Genomic DNA, 19035 nt, shown 5'->3' with positions numbered 1-19035 from the left:
TAAACAATCACGTCAGCCAATCATAGATTTCCCCCTGGTTGATAGTTATATCTTTATTATGTGTATTAGGGTAAGGCCTTGTCTTCCATTAAGATGACACTCCATTGGACCAAGTGAAATAGAGTAGATTCCTTTCATTCCCCATTCCCACTCCCAAAAACTTTCATTGCCAAGCCTCGATTGCCAATTACATCCCCTCCAAGCCTCCATTGCCAACTGCACGGGGCACAGGTTTATTACAGCAGTGGGTTGCCGATTTCACCCCAATAGCCGCCATTAAGCATGTGCTCAGCTCGGGGTCAGAGGGCCTGTGCCCACCAATCAGGGCCGAGGCGAGCTGACCGATGGGCGTGTCCTAAAGGCCGGCAGCTTGATCGCCGGAGGCGCTATAAAAGCGCGCGCGCAAGGTACTGCCAGAGGATATCCAGGGAAGCACAAAGCCTGCTATTCGTCGCCTTCCTCGCCAAAGTTGGACCAAGAAAAGGAGTTAACAGCAAGAAGCCTGGAGAAAGCACGTGACGTCCACGCAGCAACACAGCAGCAACAACAACAGCAGCTTCAGTAACCGCAGCTTGGGGCCTGGACGGCAGTTTGAGCGGGGCCGCGAAGGAACGGCGGCTGCCAAACGCGCCGATCGTGCGGCAGCATCCTTGGACCTTCGTTTCCCTCCAGCCATCCACCTCCTGCCTTTCCATCCTTTTGTGTACGTGAGTTTGTTCCGTGTGTCTTGTCCCTGGGTATTTAATTTAGCTTGTATAAGTTAATAATTGCACTGTGTCTCTAATATCTTCTGTAAATTATTTTCTTATCTTTCCTTCTTCCTTGGTTACTTTGAGCATGTAAATAATAGGAATAAATTTAGTAGTATTTCCAACCTTTTCGTCTTCTTCTTCTTCTTCTTCACATCCGTGTCGCTTTTGTCTTTACCATATTGAATATCTGTGGCGCGAATTTGGCCAACGTTCGGGAATCGGGTTAGTCGGGGTAACTGTTAGGGCCGCGGGGCCATCCGCTCGGCAAACCAACATCTTATCCGCGGTCCGTAACAATTGGTGTCAGGAGTGTCGGATTCGGACCTGGGACTAAATTTATTTAGCCCAAATTTTGGAACACCAATTGTACTATTGGCAGTAACAATTGGTGTCGGGAGCGGGGTCGGACCCGAAGCACGCTTAACACGCTCAAAATTACAAGCTGCTGAAATTTGTTTTAAAGAAAAACCCAAATTTTGAAATCGCGCCATGGCTAGTCAAGGCGATCGGATGCCGGTGGGGGAACTAGAGGAGGGGTTAGGGGTAACCCAGGATCAGAGGGAAGAAATGGAGGAGGGCAATGAGGAGGTGGTTGAGGAGGTTTCAAGCGCGCAAAATGGCGCTCTCGCGCACGAGGTTTCAGGCGCGCAAAAAGGCGCCTCGCACGAGCGCGCGGTAGCCGAGCCCGCTGTATCAGCGGGCTTTAACATGCAGCCGTTTGACATGCAGCAGTTCATGGCACGGTTTAGCGAATACATGGCAGAGTCGAAGTGCGACAACGAAAAAAGAAGCAGGGAAATGAAGAAAATGGGTGAGCAAATGAGGGACGAAGCGAGGGCTGATAGTGAGCGAATGAGGGACGAAGCGAGGACTGATAGTGAGCGAATGAGGGACGAAGCGAGGGCTGATAGTGAGCGATTGAGGGGCCAAATGGGAGCAATGAGGGACGAAGTGAGGGGTACCGGTGAGGGGTTAGACAAGAAATTTGAGGGGTTAGACAACGGGATAAAAGAGGTAAAGAATGGGTTAACGGGGTTAGAAAACACAATGGACGGCAAATTGAGGGAAATAGGGGAGCAATCCGCCCGAGAAATCAAACAAATGGGGAACCAGATAGAGGAGGTGAAAATCGGGCTAGAAGGTAAATTGGATGCTCAGAGGGATGAATTAGAACAAATGAGGGTGGCATCTACAAAAGAGATGGAGGAGATGAAAGAGGAGATACGACGAGGTGTAAGCGAGGAGGTCTCGGGGGTATGCGAGGAGGTAAAGCGAGGTGAAAAGTGTATGGAGAAAGAGGTGAGAAATGGGACGGCAAGGTTACAAGGGGGCATAGAGAACCTGACGCAGGAGGTGGAACAGCTGACGGTGGGACAGACTGAGTTAGTGGAGCAGGTACAAAGGAACACTGCGGTACTAGGAGGGTTAAAAGCGACACAAAAGGACATTAAGAACGAATTAATAGCGACACAGAGGGAATGTCAGATTGTACGTGAGGGACTGACAACGAGGTTGGACGAGGTGACAGAAGTAATGGAGACGAAGGACCGGGAGGGGAGGACGCACATAGAAACGGTCAAGATAGCCTTAGAGGACGAGATAGAGGAGACGCACCGGGAAATAAAAGAGGTGAAGCAAAAGTTAAAGAAGGTGGAAGAGGGGGTGAGTGAAATTAAGAAGAGACGGACAGAAACTAAGAGAGAAATACAGGAGGAGGTGATGGAATATGTACAAGGTCGGTGCTCAAATCGTGATGATGTGCTCGCTAACCAAATAAAGAGTTTGCAGGTGGCGAAGGAGGTGCGGAGACGAGGTGCCAAGGTGAGTGGCGATATACGTGGAAATGTACATGATTTGAGAGGAGCTTCAGTCGGCTTGGAGGTTGATTTGGATCCGGGTGTTCGTGAGAGGCCGTTGGTGAAGTGTGTGACAGGTACGGTGTGCGAAGGAGGAGGTGTGCGAGAATGTCAGACTCTGGGGTGTGTAAGGAAAAAGTGCGCGCCGAGGAGTGAGTGCGCTGTCGAGAGTGAGTTGGTCGTAGCGCGTGTGCGAGGGGGCACATGGAAGCGCGGGATGGGGAGTGTTACAGAGGATGTAACGAGAGAGTGCACACCTGTGGTGAGTGTTACGGAGGGTGTACTGGGAGAGTGTGCGCAAGAGGAAGCGTGAGAAAGGTGTGTAACGGATGGGTGCATGGGGAAAGAGTGCGCTGTCAAGAGTAAGGGAGAATGCACGCCTGTGGTGAGTGTTACAGAGGATGTAACAGGAGAGTGTGCGCAAGAGGATGCGCGAGAAAGGTGTGTAACGGACGGGTGCATGGGGAAACAGTGCGCTGTCAAGAGTAAGGGAGAATGCACACCTGTGGTGAGTGTTACAGAGGATGTAACGGGAGAGTGTGCGCAAGAGGATGCGCGAGAAAGGTGTGTAGCGGACGGGTGCATGGGGAAAGAGTGCGCTGTCAAGAGTGGTGGTGAAAGTGGTAAGAGTGACACGGAGCGTAAGTTGGTTGTGGCAGGTGAGAGAGGATGTCCACCTGGAATGGAAGGATGCACACCTGGAATGGTAGAACGCGTGTGGGAATGCACGCTGGAGTTGGTCGTGAGGCACGTGGTTGGGTGTGCAAGTGAGAGCGCACCTGTGATTGTCACAGAGGAGGTGACCGAGGAGGGGGCGCGAAGAGGTGTGTTGGTGAGGTGTGCGAACGACGAGTGTGTGCAAAGGTGTGCGGTGGTCAGGTGTGTGACCAAGTCTGTGAGTGAAAGAACGAGTGCAATAGCGAAGTAAGCGGGGTGTACGGGCGGCGCTGGAGCACCGAGCTCGGTGAGGGTGAAAGGGGTAGCGTATGCGTGTGAGCATGCAGGTGAAGCATCGACGGTAACCGGGTTAGCGGTTAGAGCGACTTATAGCCGAATCGGGCCCTCGGTTCGCGCCGGGCAGCTTCGCGTGCCGCGAGGACCAGCGGGGATCCGAACCACGGCGGTTTCGAAAGAACCGCCGTACGCGATCCACGACGGGCCGCGCTTTGAACGGCCGCGTCCGTGCTCCACTAGGCGGAGCGGGCAGCCCGATAGGAAGGGTCGTCATGGCGACCCCTTTTTGTTGAGGCGTTCCGGCAGGTCGAGATCGGGCCATTGGACGGCTCTGTGCCGAGATGGTGCGTGGGATCTCGGCCCGGGTAAGCGTCCTTCCCTGCACCGAGTGCCGGACGCATCCAACCGCCGGCACCAAAGAACCCGCATTGCTCGGCTGTACGAAGCCGAGCTTTGGAAACGAATTGGCGCACCGAGAGGCACTAGTGAGTAGACTGATGACGAGGATAGTGTTTTGGCCCCAAAATTAGAAAAACAAAATTTGATGATTGGCAGTAATGATTGGCAGATGATGGGGGGTAGTGATTGGCAAATTTTTGATTGGTTGAATTTGGTGTGCAAAATTGGTAGTGGAAGATACCCGATGTGGTGGGATGGCAACTCTGCCATCTCTCACAGCGGGGGCAAAGGAGCACTAGTTTTATGGGGTTTATGGCAGTGAAAACTAGCCCGGGAGGGTTAGGATATAATGATAGGGATCTAGAGAAGATGACCTTAGGTAACGTTAAGGTTAGGTAGTGACAATGATACCAGTAGTGGGGACGCAGGTAGATTAGAGTGGATGATAATGACGTGGTATGTGCTTAGTTTAAAGGGAAGACGGGGAGCACTAAGTTAGCAGGGCAACAGGTAGATTAGATGATGCCGTGTGTGAGGAACAGGTGAGATTGCACAGGTGTGCAACTGAACAGGTGTATGGAGCAGTGTGTGAGTGAGTGATTGTGATTGTGAGTTGTGCTGACCAAATGGTCCAGGAAGGAAGGAGGGTGCAGGTGGCACCAGGTAAGATTGCACAGGTGTGCAACAACAGGTGTATGGAGAATGGTTGTGTGGAATACATGGAGTGTGGAATACATGGAGTGTGGGATATATGGAGTATGGAATGGATGGTCGTGGAGTGAGTATGGTGGAAACTGTGGAGTGGAGTGGATGGTGTGAAGGTGTGGATGGGGGAAAGGAGGATGGACCCCATCACGAATAACCGGGGAGGGCAGTTTAAGAGTTAGGTAGAGGGTACAGGTAAATTGTGGTTGGATATTGGCATCTGTGGTGCGTGGTGGAAGAATGATGGTTGAATGGGTGCATTAGTGTCGTGGAAATGGCTGGGCGTGTAGCCTGTTAGTGTTAGTGCGTGTAGTCGGATGGGCACTCCACCACTGTGAGGATGTCGGCCAGGTGAGGCCGCAGGTGGGCTCTGGGAGCCGGTAGAGTTGTTGTGGATGGGGCCCGAAGATCCGGAGGACGGACCCGGGTAGCCCAGTGCCAGAGGGCACCGAGGGGTGACAGAGCCAGGAGGGGCCTTCCCCAATGAGATAGGTTAGGTGAGGAGCAGGTAAGCTCGGGTGGCAACTACAGTGGTGGAGGTGTGCAGGTGGGTAGACCTGCTGGGAGAGCCACACGCCCCAGTCCTGAAATTGTGCAAGGGCACCGGGAGATGAATCATGGGAGTGAGACCCCAAATTGATCAGCACCACAGTTTGGTCAATGGGAATTTGGTTCTTAAAACCGCATCGAGTAAGTTGGCCAATGGTTTGGCAGGGCAAGACCCCGGGTAGTTTAAAGAGTTAATGTCAATTAGAAGGATAGTTGGGATGAAATCTCTTCGCACCATCCACATCCACTCACCAAGGTGACAGGACTCCACACCAGGTTTTGCGGATGATTTGGAATGAAAGACGCATCATGACGTGGGTGAGACATTGTGTTTATTCCATCTCTTCCTTCTTGGGAGGGATTGGAAACGAATTTGGCATAAAGGGGGATAGAAGAGACAAGACAGTAGAGACGGAATTTGTAAAGTGTAAATACGGGGAGGGGCAAGGGTAGTGTAGGTTGACATGGGGGGTGATGAACGGCTAGGGACGAGCTTTCTCCGCTCGCTCTCCCGTGCCCCTCATGTTTCATTACCTTGTTTTGACGTGTACCCATGCGCCCTTTCCCCCGCTAACCTCTGCTTTGTCTTTCCTCCCCACCCATGGACCCATATCCTTTGTTGAGGGGAGTGTGCAGGAACCCTGAGCTGTGCGGCTGTACTTTTGTAGTAGATATACCAAGTAGATACCCTTGATGCATATCCTTGTAAAGAACCGATCGACGTGTGCATGTGCACATGTGCATGGATTTGCAAATGCCTGCCTGTACATCGTCGTTTCTGCGTGTATCGCATCGTCCAAAAATAAAGAAACAAGCAACTTCGGCCGCTCGAGGAAAAACGGGGCACGCCTACGACTCGGAGGCGAGCGTCGATCCCCGGGACGGCCGGGTTCACGGAACCCTGAGCTCGTTTGTTCATCACAGACGACACGACACGACCACCGGTGAAACTGCTCGGACACGTTGGGTAAAGCACGCCGTGGTGAAGCGGGCCGCGGAGCCACTCGGCACACAAGCCAGCTCACGGTCGACACGTCTGTGCCGGTCACCCCGTTCGAGGAGAAGACCCGACCGATAGAAAACAACGGAGGGACTCCCGACAGGGAGCGGCAAAGATTCAGGGCGAAGCCGCAGCCTCCTCCAGTTATTTACTCTACTTTTACGAATTACGGTGTTTGTCTTCATTTCAAGGCATTTTTAAAACATTACGTCCGGTTTATGTCAAAAACCGAGTTACGTCACGGCTTATGGAACCAATTAATGACGTAGGCTGGGGTATTACTGCATATGTATGTATGTATGTATGTATGTATGTATATATGTGTGTGTGTATATATATATATATATATATATATATATATATATATACTTGAACACTGCAGAACACTTTCAACCTTCTGGTTAGCAGTACTGGGACAAAATATACACTTAGCCCCACACAGGAATTTAATTCCTGTTTATAAAAATGTGTATATGAGTTAATCTCGAATGCATTTCTACATACTAGGGCATGCCCGTACTATATCTATATCTAAAATTATATCCCCCCCCCTCTATTTACATGAAATGGTTTGGTCCAAAGCGAACGGCTTGCGAGTACGGTGACAATCCCCCCCCCTCTATTTACATGAAATGGTTTGGTCCAAAGCGAACGGCTTGCGAGTACGGTGACAATCCCCCCCCTCTATTTACATGAAATGGTTTGGTCCAAAGCGAACGGCTTGCGGAGTTTGGTAAAGAAATCGCCATCGCGTGCACAAACGCGCAGGAAAGCGAATGAATCGCAAATTAGTTTTAATTAGTTTTAAAACATAGTTTAACGGCAACATAGTTTTCCAACGTGAAATAAATGAATACGCTCTCAAATGTGCCGTCCGAGGCAGAGTCTGTTCGCCACGTTCGGCACACGTGATAGCTCGCTGCTCTCTGATTGGTTGAATCGTTTTTTGGACATAGCTCGGTAACTACTTCTCCGATTAATATGAAACCTTGAAAAGGCACATCCTCGGGTCCCCAGCAATATACCTGGCAAGTTTAAAGTATATCGGACCCGTGGTTGTCGAGAAACAGCGGTCACAGACATACAGACATACAGACATACAAACATACAAACATACAAACATACACACAGAGATTACTGGAATTATAGATAGATACTTGCATACATATACATACGCATACATATACTTTTGCTCACATCTGGGATCTGCCTAGTAGGCATGTAAGACATCGGCCATTATAAAGCTCCCAGTGTTAAGTGTGGAAATTTTCTGAGGAGATTTTGGTTGGCTGAATAGCGCATAGGCTGTCACCGCGAAAATGATGGAGGTCCTTGGTTCGAGTCTCGTGTTGAGTCAGAGTTTTTCACACTTAGCCCGACGCAGGAATTTAATTCCTGTTTATAAAAAATTATATATATTTGAACACTGCAGAACACAAATCTCCTTTTTAGCACTTTCAACCTTCTGGTTAGCAGTACTTGGACAAAATATTATGGCATTTTATGTCATCACGACCAATCAAATTTGCCTCTCACAGATCCTGTCCACGTCCTCATTTCTCAAGACTGTATGGGGTGATGCGTTCCGTGAACTCTCTAGTTACAGAAGGTTATCCTGAATGACTATGGCTGTTTTTCTTCTCCTATAACTGAAGATTTAAAACACTACCACAATTAAGCTGGATCCCTGGTGTTGGGCTAGCGGCTAGGGTGCCGGCTTAGGATCCTAGGATCCTGGGTTCGAATCTCGGTCGATCGCCGAATTAATGCCAGGGGGGTTGACTCAGCCTGTCATCCTTCTGAGGTCGGCTAATTGAGTACCAGTTCACTGGTAATTCCCTGTTTGTCGTTGAAGGCGGCAAAAAGGGTTGGCGTCAGGAAGGGCATCCGGCCGTAAAACATTGCTTCAAAAAGGGGACCAAAAAACAACAACTACCACGGTCCCCGAAAAGGCCAACCCCCGCTTTGCGGGGAAAAATGGCCTCTAAACGGTGGTTTAATTAAGCTGTAAAATTTCCCACAACACATGAAAAACAGTACAACTTTGAATCTTTCCTCAGTAAGCATCATATTATTGCGAGCCGTTCCTACTTATGCTTCACGAGAGCTTCTTGGGTTATGTGAATCAATCATTTTTTAAATCCTGGAATAAAATTGGACTTGATAAAAAATTGCACATCGTCCTCAGGACCTGTCTTGAATAAAATTGGCAAAAAAGAAAATTGATTGCTAATGAAGATAAATCGTTCTCAACACTTCAGTTCTTCAAAGCTGCTGCCCTTTGCAACCTTACATGGTTTCTCTTGTCCCCAGTGGAACTTTTCTACAGTCGCTCATCCCCTTATACATTTCCTGCTTGCTACCCCTTCAAAAACTATCATGGACTTTTGTATTTCACCCGCTTCCCTTGATTCTTCTGTTTGGCTGAAAACCCCTCACCCTCTATTGTTCAGCTTTTCCATCATGGAAGGAGGAAGGGAGGGAGAGAGAAGGACACAAACAAAGATAAATAAAGAAAGAGAGAAAGATGGAGATATAAATGGAGAGACCAATATAGATAGAGAGATACTCAACATGCTGAGGTCATTACAGAAATGTTTTGTCAACAAGGAAGCAAAGAAATATAATCTGCAACTTGTGCAATAACATCCACCTTCGGTGTTTCACCATATTGATGAATCGGCATTGTTGAAATTAATAAAGCTCCCCACAAGAATGGCATGTTGAGTTGCTAGCCTTTCCTTCACTTACCTGCAGCGTGTACCAGAAGGTAAGGGTAAGAGAACTCGTCATCTCATCCACCGGATAGTGCCCAGGGATACCCGTGCAATACATCACCATGTTTACGAGTGCCAAGAAACTCTGCCAGTGTGCTGTCTGCTCCAGAAGTGTCCTATGCACATTTGCAGTCAAGTGATAGGGGGAGGGGGAGGTTATTAAAACACCACAGGATGAACACAATGTAATAAAACATTTTTTTATGATTAAGCATCGTGCATACCTCATTGGGGTTAAAACACCACAGGATGAACACAATGTAATTAAAACATTTTTTTATGATTAAACATTGTGCATACCTCATTGGGGTTAAAACATACTCGACCTATACATTTCATTGCCTGCAGTGAATGGTACCAAAATAGGATAGCAGGCTTTGTGCCTCCTTTGAAAGGGCCGCGTATTCTGTGACGTCAGTTTGTGTCAGATTCATGGTCTAACCTTGAGCCACAAAGCTCCAAAATGAGGAGGCTATGAAAGGAGCTGTCAATATGGCCCGAGTACAAAAAAGGGCAACGGTGATGTTGTTGTGAACTGCGTGTCAGCATCACGAGAAAAATAATTATCCGAGCCCACACATCGACAGAATGTCATGGAGCACAAAGTGCAAGTTGCTGTCTCAAAGAGACAAAAGTAACAAATTAATAATGAATACAGTATGGGGTCCTTCCACACCATGAAACCGCTGTTCATTTCACACAGGCTTTAATCGGACTCCAAACCACCACAGCACAACCGCCATTAGCCTTCCTCCCTTCCTCCCCCCTCATACTTCCTTCCTCCTCAATTTCCCCCCCTCCCTTCATTTACTCCCACATCAATTTACATAATTTAATCCCATGCCCTGGTGTTGGCTTAGTGGTCAGGGTGCCGGCTTGGGATCCGAGGATCCTGGGTTCGAATCCCGATCGATCACTGAATTAACGCCAGCAGAGTTGACTCAGCCTGTCATCCTTCCGAGGTCGGCAAATTGAGTACCAGCTTGCTGGGATGAATGATCACGGTGAGTACCCCGATTTAGAATAGGTACACCGTATCACTGCGCATTACAAGAGGCGACTAAGGGTTGGCGTCAGGAAGGGCATCCGGCCATAAAAACATTGCCTCAAACAGGGAACCATGATTGTCATGGGGCCCGCAAGGCTAACCCCCGCTCTAGCGGGGAAACATGGCCTTAAAACGATCATTCATTCATATTCATCAACCCTTCATAAGATCTCCCTTACTCCAGAACACCACAATGAAGTGTGAATTTTGTTGCCCTATATAACACATAGAATCATAATATGAATACAAAGACCAGCAGTGCTGAAAGGTCCTAATATTGAATCTTACTATAATTCACTAAATGTCTGCCCATCTGTCTGTCTGTCTGTCTGTCTGTCCGTCCGTCCATTCGAAGGTACCGCAAAAATGGCTGAACCGATCGCAACGATATTTTGGGTGGGTAAATCCTGGGATCTCGTGGAGTAAAATAGGGAATATTGTTTTTCCAATTTCAGCTTTGGCCTCCAGCATTTTCAGGTTTGGACTCCTGCATAACGTTATTTTCCCGGGTGCCGCACAAACGGCTGCACAGATCGCTGCACAGCTGCACCGAACGGCTGCACCGATTGGACTCGGTGACCTCGGACAAAGACCTTTTATAAGGACATGGGTTGAATCCCTGCTTGAGAGAATGCCAGCCCCCTTCCCGCCATTACGGTCGTCTCTCCAACTCACAATCCCACGAGATATGTGGAAAGGACGACCCAAAACCAATTATCTTCTTTTTGATTCGTATATAAACATCATTAAAAGTAAATAATGACCTCGGCCAAAGTTCAAACGACGTTTATCTCTACACGAGAGAATTCCACAAAGCTATTTGGGCGGTGTATACGCTAACAGATCTCAGTCTCCATCGATCTTGCCAAGGCCGTAACACCTATCGCTCAAAATCCTTTTAACTGTTGACTTGGTAGTTTTACAATGAAGGAAGCATTAACAATGTTGTTTAAAGTTTATTTTGTGATTAATTTGTGATTGGAGATATGTTGTTTGGAATGAAAAAAGAGATATCGAGTTCAAGTGAATGACGACATGCCGTGATGGTTTCTACTATCTAAACGTGAACTTCGCGGATAGCCATATGCAGATTCGCCACGGACCCACGATCGATGTTTCTACACGTGAACATACCCATTTGTTTGCGAACGGATACGTTTTTCAAGGAAGTCATTCACAAATTTGCTGTCCATGTCTGACATGTGACTGAAGGTGCTACAGGAATGTGGAATTTATTGGTTTCATGCTTTAGCATTTGCCGTATCTGCATTGCCTGTTGGCTTGTGGCCTCCCACCCGTGTGTAGCACGGGTATTTCTCTAGTGGAATTAAAAACACCACCTAGTGACGCGAGGGGCAAATCAAATTGTTTATGTGACGCCTCAAAACAATTCACAGTAAAACAATGGCAAACTAAGGAGATTGGTTTTTCCATTTGCCATTTAAAAAAGTCATGTCACTGTCATCAGCAATAAATTGCGAGAACCTTCCGATTAACTGGTCGGTTGCTAGTCGATATAAATTGGGAAGGCAAAATAAATTGCTTTGACTGGAAAAAGAAGAACCGCAATTATCATTGGCTAATAATGATATAGCGTTTGATTTACATCCACTCCCAGACAATGTGAGTAATGCAATCTACTGATGAAAACATCGGTCCCTGGTGCTTTGCTCAACTGCTCCATGAAATAACGGACAAGACTTCAAAAGCCTCGCAGAGAAATAGCAACAATAGCAACAATAGCAATAGCAATAGCAATAGCTTCTCATCTTCCATATGCAAAAGGCAATCTCTGTTGAAAAGAGAGGCTCAACTGGGATGAAAGCAAACGATTCCAATCAATCCCGTTGCTCGGATCGCCTCGAGCCAGCAGCTGCTTGGCTCGGCGTCTGTAGAATGGCACCAGCGACAGTGCATACGACAACCATGCAATTCAGTCGTGGCCAGGGCACTTTGGTTCTGATCAATAGAAACCCGGACCAAAGGCCGGCAGAAAACAGCGCACAGTGATAGGGCAGTGCTGTACATTATGCAAATCAAGGTTGTGGATAAAACGAGGACGACGGCAGAAACTAAGCACGTAACTTGCAGAATGTACTCTTTTGCTGTTAAGAATCAATTATGAGCCCTGGAGGAAGAATGGCGGCCATTAGACTGTTCTGCTGCACTATTACCTTGACAAACATGAAAAACATCACACAAGAAACAAGTCGGCTATATCAGTAACCAATTTTGAAGAGTGGCAATTAAATTACCACTCTTCAAAACAATCTTGCTTGTGATGCAAAACTGATTTGTTCTTGGAGAATAGATATATTTTTTTAATAAATGGAATTGCAAACATTTAAACTATTCCTCGATTCATAATACTGTCAAATACTGGATTCAAAATCTTGTATTGACCGAAACTTAAATCAACTGGAAAATTCGCGCCCAATGTTTATTCACATTCCACATTATTATCCTGTTCACCTTACTTTAATCTTGTGCCGGAAACAACAATCTCATCACAACCTCACTGTGGCCTTGACAGTTCAGAAGAGGCAGGAAATGTGTTTGCCAGCTTTAATAAAATCAAATTCCCGTAAGGAATCGATAGATTGACTTTCTGGCAGAGATGTGCATCCGAGCTTCGCCTGTTACATTCTGGAGCCGGTACAAGACTTGTGCAGCTCATATATTAAACTTTTGATATACGGACTGAGGTTTTCGCATGCAGAAAGTGCCAAGCTTGAAACAGCTTTCTGTGACACCACCATGACAAAAGAGATGAAGCAGCAAAAGTATCAAAGAAGAAAAGGAATAAAATGTTTCAAATAATTATCTTCAGAAGAAAAGGAAAAAGCAGGTAAGCGTCAAAGAAGAATGCCCAAGAAAGAGGAAAACAAGTCACAGAAGCCAGAATTATGTCACCAGTGATGATTATATACCACTGAAGAAGAGGAATACTACATGTAAATGTAATGGCAGCTATATTTTGCCGATTGGTCCATTTTCCCCTGTTGTTTTGCTCTTCCACAAGCAACGATAGCTGAATGAAAAAGGCCCAATAAAGTAGATTACGCAACAATGAAGGAAAAATAAAAGGAGGAAGACTTACCAAGTCCTAAACTAAACTAAATGAAAGTGTAATAATACAGGTAAAATGTTTTTGTAAACAATGGCGAGGCTCATGCAAGGGATAGGAAACAGTTCGTAGAACAGAAAAGCTAGAACATAGTGCAAAGTGGGAGAGCACACCAACAGCCTGGTAGAGGAACACAACAGAACAATATTTAAAGGAACGCAAGAGGGTGAGGAGGACACAGGATGTGACCAAATAAACTACAAGCTCAAAAGGAGCAAGGAGGCGGATGAAAGAACAGGGATGAAAAAGCAATGGGAAAAGAACCAGAAAAGAGAGGGACAAAAGGACGGGTGGGGGGGGGGGGGGGGGGGCAAAATAACCCTGAAATGAAGAGAGGGGTAGATGGGTTTGAGCAGGATTATTGAGGGTAGAAAATATCATGAGTATGGATGGAGGACGACTTGAGGTGGTAGTCAACAGCAATGGGGAAGGAGGAACAAATGGGGTGGGAGGTGCGCATTGAGCTCACCAATTAAGTCGCCGGAGGTATTATGTTTTCGGGTTGTCCGTCTGTCCGTCATAGGTTTTCATTACTGTGATAATTTGAGAACGGCTGAAGGGATCTTAGTCAAACTTGGTGCAGGTATGTATAATGAGGTAAAGATGAACTGATTAGATTTTGGGGTCAAGGTCAAAGGCAAAAGGTCAGAGGTCATGCTACGTAAAAATCCTGTTACCTCGATAACTTGTGAACCAGTAATGGAATTCTGACCAAATTTGGTACAATTATATATTGTGATGCAAAGATGAATTGATTTAATTTGAGGGTCAAGAGGCCAAAGGTCAAGGTCTATTAGGTTTACAACTTGAGAACGGCTGCAGGGACCCAATTCAAACTTGCTATAGGTATGTATAATGATGTAAAGATCAACTGATTCGATTTTGGGGTCAAGAGGTCAAAGAACATGTCATGTTAGGTTACAATTATTTTGTTGCAGTGGGAACTTGAGAACAGCTGAAGGGATTTAAACGAAACTTGGTACAGGTATGTATAATGATGTAAACATGAACTGTTTAAAGTTTGGGGCCAAGAGGTCAAAGGTCAGGTTAAGTAAACATTATGTTGCTGCACCAACTCGTGAACCATTGATGGGATTTTGAACAAACTTTGATTTGATTTTTTGACTTCGATTTGATATTCTGATTTTTGGTACATGTATGTATAATGATGTAATAATGTGGGCGGAAGCATGTTGGTCGACGTCGTGACGTTGAAGAGTGTCGTTCGTTCTAGTTCCTTCATTATCTTGCTAATCCGTGAATATTAAATAGTCATTAAGTACTAAATAGTCATCAAGTCAAAAGCACTATATAGTTGTACTAAATTTTGACATGCATATTTGTTGTATGATACTAGAATTTGCTGGTGACTTCACTACACAACAGCAACTCTACATAGGCTCTCTCTCAATTTGTCATTTTCACTCTGCACGCATGTTCTCGAAACAATAATAATAAATACAGTAGAAGATGGTCCAGAATGATGGCACAGACTGGTCAAGGCTCAGTTCTTGACCACACTATAAACTGTCAGATTGGTACTTCGCAAGCAGAGAGTTCCATCACAAAGTAGGCCATTCCTCATGCGGGATGTTAAGCCGGTAACCCGTCTGCCAGCATTAGTTGCTGGCCATGGCCATTAAAGAAGCTGCAGTGTCTTTAAATGAAGAGTAAGTGAGATGTTGCAGGCACCCTGTACAAATTCAAATGAATGTCCTGACTCTCGTCAACCTGACTGGGCAAGCATCTCTAAAGGCAGTCAACATAGCCATATACCACAAACAGACAGAAGATTCAGATGAGGGAAAGGTGTAGCCGAGCAGGGATTAAGGAGGAGGATTGGTAGTACTTGGTAGTAGTTATTTCCTTAAAGTGAATGTCTGGCATATTAAGTGAAAAGTAATTAATTGTGATATTAGATATGCATCGCATATGTGATAGATAGACGCCATCTATCTACCCTGATGTTCATGTCTAAAATTTGTGAGATCTGTCTAAATGTGCTTTAAAGTGCTCACCAGGCCCCCAGGCACAAGGGTCTTTGGGAGAATAGGATAGGTGCCGTCAGCCACAGCCCATTACCTCAGAGCTTCGGGGGGATGAAGGATCGCGGAAGGGTCGCTCCGCTCCCAGATTGGGCTCCGGCCAGATTGTGAACAGTAGGGGAGTGGCAAAACTTGTCAGGGCTGTATGTGGGAGCCAAAGACTTTAAAAACCTGTGCAGCAAGGGGGATTTGAGGAGTTTCCAGAGCCAAACACAACAGAAGGCTTTGTGATTTCGCCAGGCTGTCCTGCTGCACCATGTACCTCCCCAGCCAGGCTATTCTGCTGCACAACATTCTCACCCATGCCTCCTCTCCTTCTTTCATTGTGTTGTCAAGCACCAGGACAGCGTACTGACAGTCTGTGGAGGGACACGACAGGTCTCCCGCCCTGCACTTTACCAGCTGTGCTACGCCGGCACACTTCGAGTATTTCCTGTCATGTCTGTCTCTTATCCGAGTATATCTATACTAGCGGGGTCACCCGTGGGAATCCCACGGGCATGGATGTGTGTGACATTTCGACATATTGAGTTATATGCTGCACATTCATTTTTACAAAATGGTTACTGGCAAGTCATCAGATCCAGAAATGGTGTGATGAACACAATTTATTTATTTCACATAATATGTGACCCCTCACTCCTCTCCACCTGACACTCTCCTGTCTCCACCTGACACTCTCCTCTCTCCACCTAGCACTCCTCTCCTCTCCAAACCCTCACATCCCTCTCCTTTCCAATCCCTCACCTCTCCAATCCCTCACACTCCTCTCCTCTCCAATCCTTCACACGCCTCTCCAATCGCGCCTCACACTCCTCTCCAATCGCGCCTCACACTCCTCTCCAATCGCGCCTCACACTCCTCTCCAATCGTGCCTCACACTCCTCTCCAATCGTGCCTCACACTCCCCTCCAATCACTCCTCTCCAATCGTGCCTCACACTCCTCTCCAATCACGCCTCACACTCCTCTCCAATCGTGCCTCACACTCCTCTCCAATCGCGCCTCACACTCCTCTCCAATCGCGCCTCACTCGCCTCTCCAATCGGCTTTCCCCGTCTCGTTTCTCTCCTTTTTCTCCCGTCTCGTTCTTTTTCTTGCTCCAAATCGGCCCGTCGGAATCGGAAATCGGCCCGTCTCGCCCGTCGGCCCGTCGGAATCGGAAATCGGCCCGTCGTGCTTTTGTGCTTGTGCGTAAATAAATTGTGTTCATGACACCATTTCTGGTGTTGGGCTCGCGGCTAGGGTGCCGGCTTAGGATCCTGGGTTCGAATCTCGGTCGATCGCCGAATTAATGCCAGGGGGGTTGACTCAGCCTGTCATCCTTCCGAGGTCGGCTAATTGAGTACCAGTTCACTGGTAATTCCCTGTTTGTCGTTGAAGGCGGCAAAAAGGGTTGGCGTCAGGAAGGGCATCCGGCCGTAAAACATTGCTTCAAAAAGGGGACAAAAAAACAACAACTACCACGGTCCCCGAAAAGGCCAACCCCCGCTTTGCGGGGAAAAATGGCCTCTAAACGGTGGTTTTTACACCATTTCTGGATCTGATGACTTGCCAGTAACCATTTTGTAAAAATGAATGTGCAGCATCAAACTCAATATGTCGAAATGTCACACACATCCATGCCCGTGGGATTCCCACGGGTGACCCCGCAAGTTTGCATTGACGTTCGTCGATGGACTCGTTCGCCCGTCTCATTCGTTTTCTTGCTGCATCCTGTTCAAGTCTGCGTTCTTCATCGATCGTCTCATTCATTTTGGAAATAGAAGTTTCCACGCAGCGCATGAATTGTCACGATCCTCAAGAGGAATTTGTCTCGTAATCATCAAATGATAAATGGCAAGTAAATTATATTGTGGAAAATTAAAGATTTCAAATAAACCTATTTAAAGTGTATTCGCACATAACTAATTTTAAAAAACGAAGAAATATCTCTCGGTAATTTCCTGAAACATATTTTACTTCCGGCTAATAATGTTGAATTAAATAAAAACGAAGAAATATATGTCGGCATCATTGTTGACGTTTTTGTGACGACTGTCATCAAACGAAAAAGTAATATATCTTAACGGAAAAGCAAAAGCGAATTTTTAATATATATCGACACGTTGCCGTCGGTGTCATGTTGGGCGGTGTATGATACACCATGACGCGATTTTTAAAAATATATCTCTGCATTTTCCCGCGTGTGTGGAATGTTCTCAATTATTGCTGACACCGAGTCCAAAACCATCGATAAAAATGAAATCATATGGTGAGTTAGATTGGAGATAAAGGCGTGAGAGAGACTCAATGGCCTTGAAGTTGAAGTTACAGGCGTTTGAGAATTCATTTCGTTCTATAAACGGCAACTTTCATTGGATTTCCTTCCCGTTTTTTTTCAACCGAGTCGAAAACTATGTTAGCGACTGTGAAAAATGAAATGATATATCGAATTTTTAATATGTATCGACACGTTGCCGTCGGTGTCATGTTAGGCGGTGTATGATACACCATGACGCGATTTTAAAAAATATATCTGCATTTTCCCGCGTGTGTGGAATGTTCTCAATTATTGCTGACACCGACTCTAAAACCATCGATAAAAATGAAATCATATGGTGAGTTAGATTGGAGATAAAGGCGTGAGAGAGACTCAATGGCCTTGAAGTTACAGGCATTTGAGAATTCATTTCGTTCTATAAACGGCAACTTTCATCGGATTTTCTTCTCGTTTTTTTTCAACCGAGTCTGCGACTGTGAAAAATGAAATGATATATCGAATTTAAAATAGATATCGACACATTGCCGTCGGTGTCATGTTGGGCGGTGTATGATACACCATGACGCGATTTAAAAAAATATATCTCTGCATTTTCCCGCATGTGTGGAATGTTTGTGGAAAATTAAAGATTTCAAATAAACCTATTTAAAGTGTATGCGCACATAACTAATAAAAAAAACGAAGAAATATCTCTCGGTAATTTCCTGAAACATATTTTACTTCCGGCTAATATGTTGAATGAAATAAAAACGAAGAAATATATGTCGGCATCATTGTTGACGTTTTTGTGACGACTATCATCAAACGAAATAGTAATATATCATAACGGAAAAGCAAAAGCGAATTTTTAATATATATCGACACATTGCCGGCGGTGTCATGTTGGGCGGTGTATGATACACCATGACGCGATTTTAAAAAATATATCTCTGCATTTTCCCGCGTGTGTGGATTGTTCTCAATTATTGCTGACACCGAGTCTAAAAGTAAAACCATCGATAAAAATGAAATCATATGGTGAGTTAGATTGGAGATAAAGGCGTGAGAGAGACTCAATGGCCTTAAAGTTACAGGCCTTTGAGAATTCATTTCGTTCTATAAACGGCAACTTTCATCGGATTTTCTTCCCGTTTTTTTTCAACCGAGTCTAAAACTATGTTAGCGACTGTGAAAAATGAAATGATTTATCGAATTTGATTTGAAATAAAACTGGGGGAGAGCAAGACACCACGGGCCTACAAAACAGGACTCAAAGCTATGCGAGTTAATAAAATGGTGGATATTTGTTTATAGCCACTCCCAGAATGGGTGGAGCTATGGGTGGAGCTACTCTGCAAACCGAGTAAGCCACACCCCGGACAGACACCCAACAGATAGACAGACAGACAGACAGAATCATCTACGGCTATTATAATATAGATACTCAAGAAATATGGATTTGAGATCAAAAGATGAAAGAATGCAGAAGGTCAGCTTTTATTTCTTGGTATTTATATGCATATATGTTTTGCAATTGTAGAACAATAGCACTTTTTATGTTCAGTCCCCTAATGTTAGGTAA

At 45.9% G+C, this 19035-nt stretch overlaps 1 protein-coding gene across 3 annotated transcripts in view; it reads right to left on the bottom strand.

The window, feature by feature from the left end:
- IPO13 (importin 13) overlaps positions 1–19035 on the bottom strand; it is a 308248-nt gene that overhangs the window by 146738 nt on the left and 142475 nt on the right. For all 3 annotated transcript variants that reach the window (XM_068112643.2, XM_068112650.2, XM_068112659.2), the window contains exon 6: positions 8967–9108. In XM_068112643.2, the coding sequence (XP_067968744.1) occupies positions 8967–9108 (142 nt within the window). The remainder of the gene's footprint in view (positions 1–8966; positions 9109–19035) is intronic.

Source organism: Myxine glutinosa, chromosome 1, assembly GCF_964187855.1.
Source record: "Myxine glutinosa chromosome 1, kmMyxGlut1.1, whole genome shotgun sequence".
Taxonomy (NCBI): Eukaryota; Metazoa; Chordata; class Myxini; order Myxiniformes; family Myxinidae; genus Myxine; species Myxine glutinosa.
This window is presented reverse-complemented; position numbering and strand designations above follow the sequence as displayed.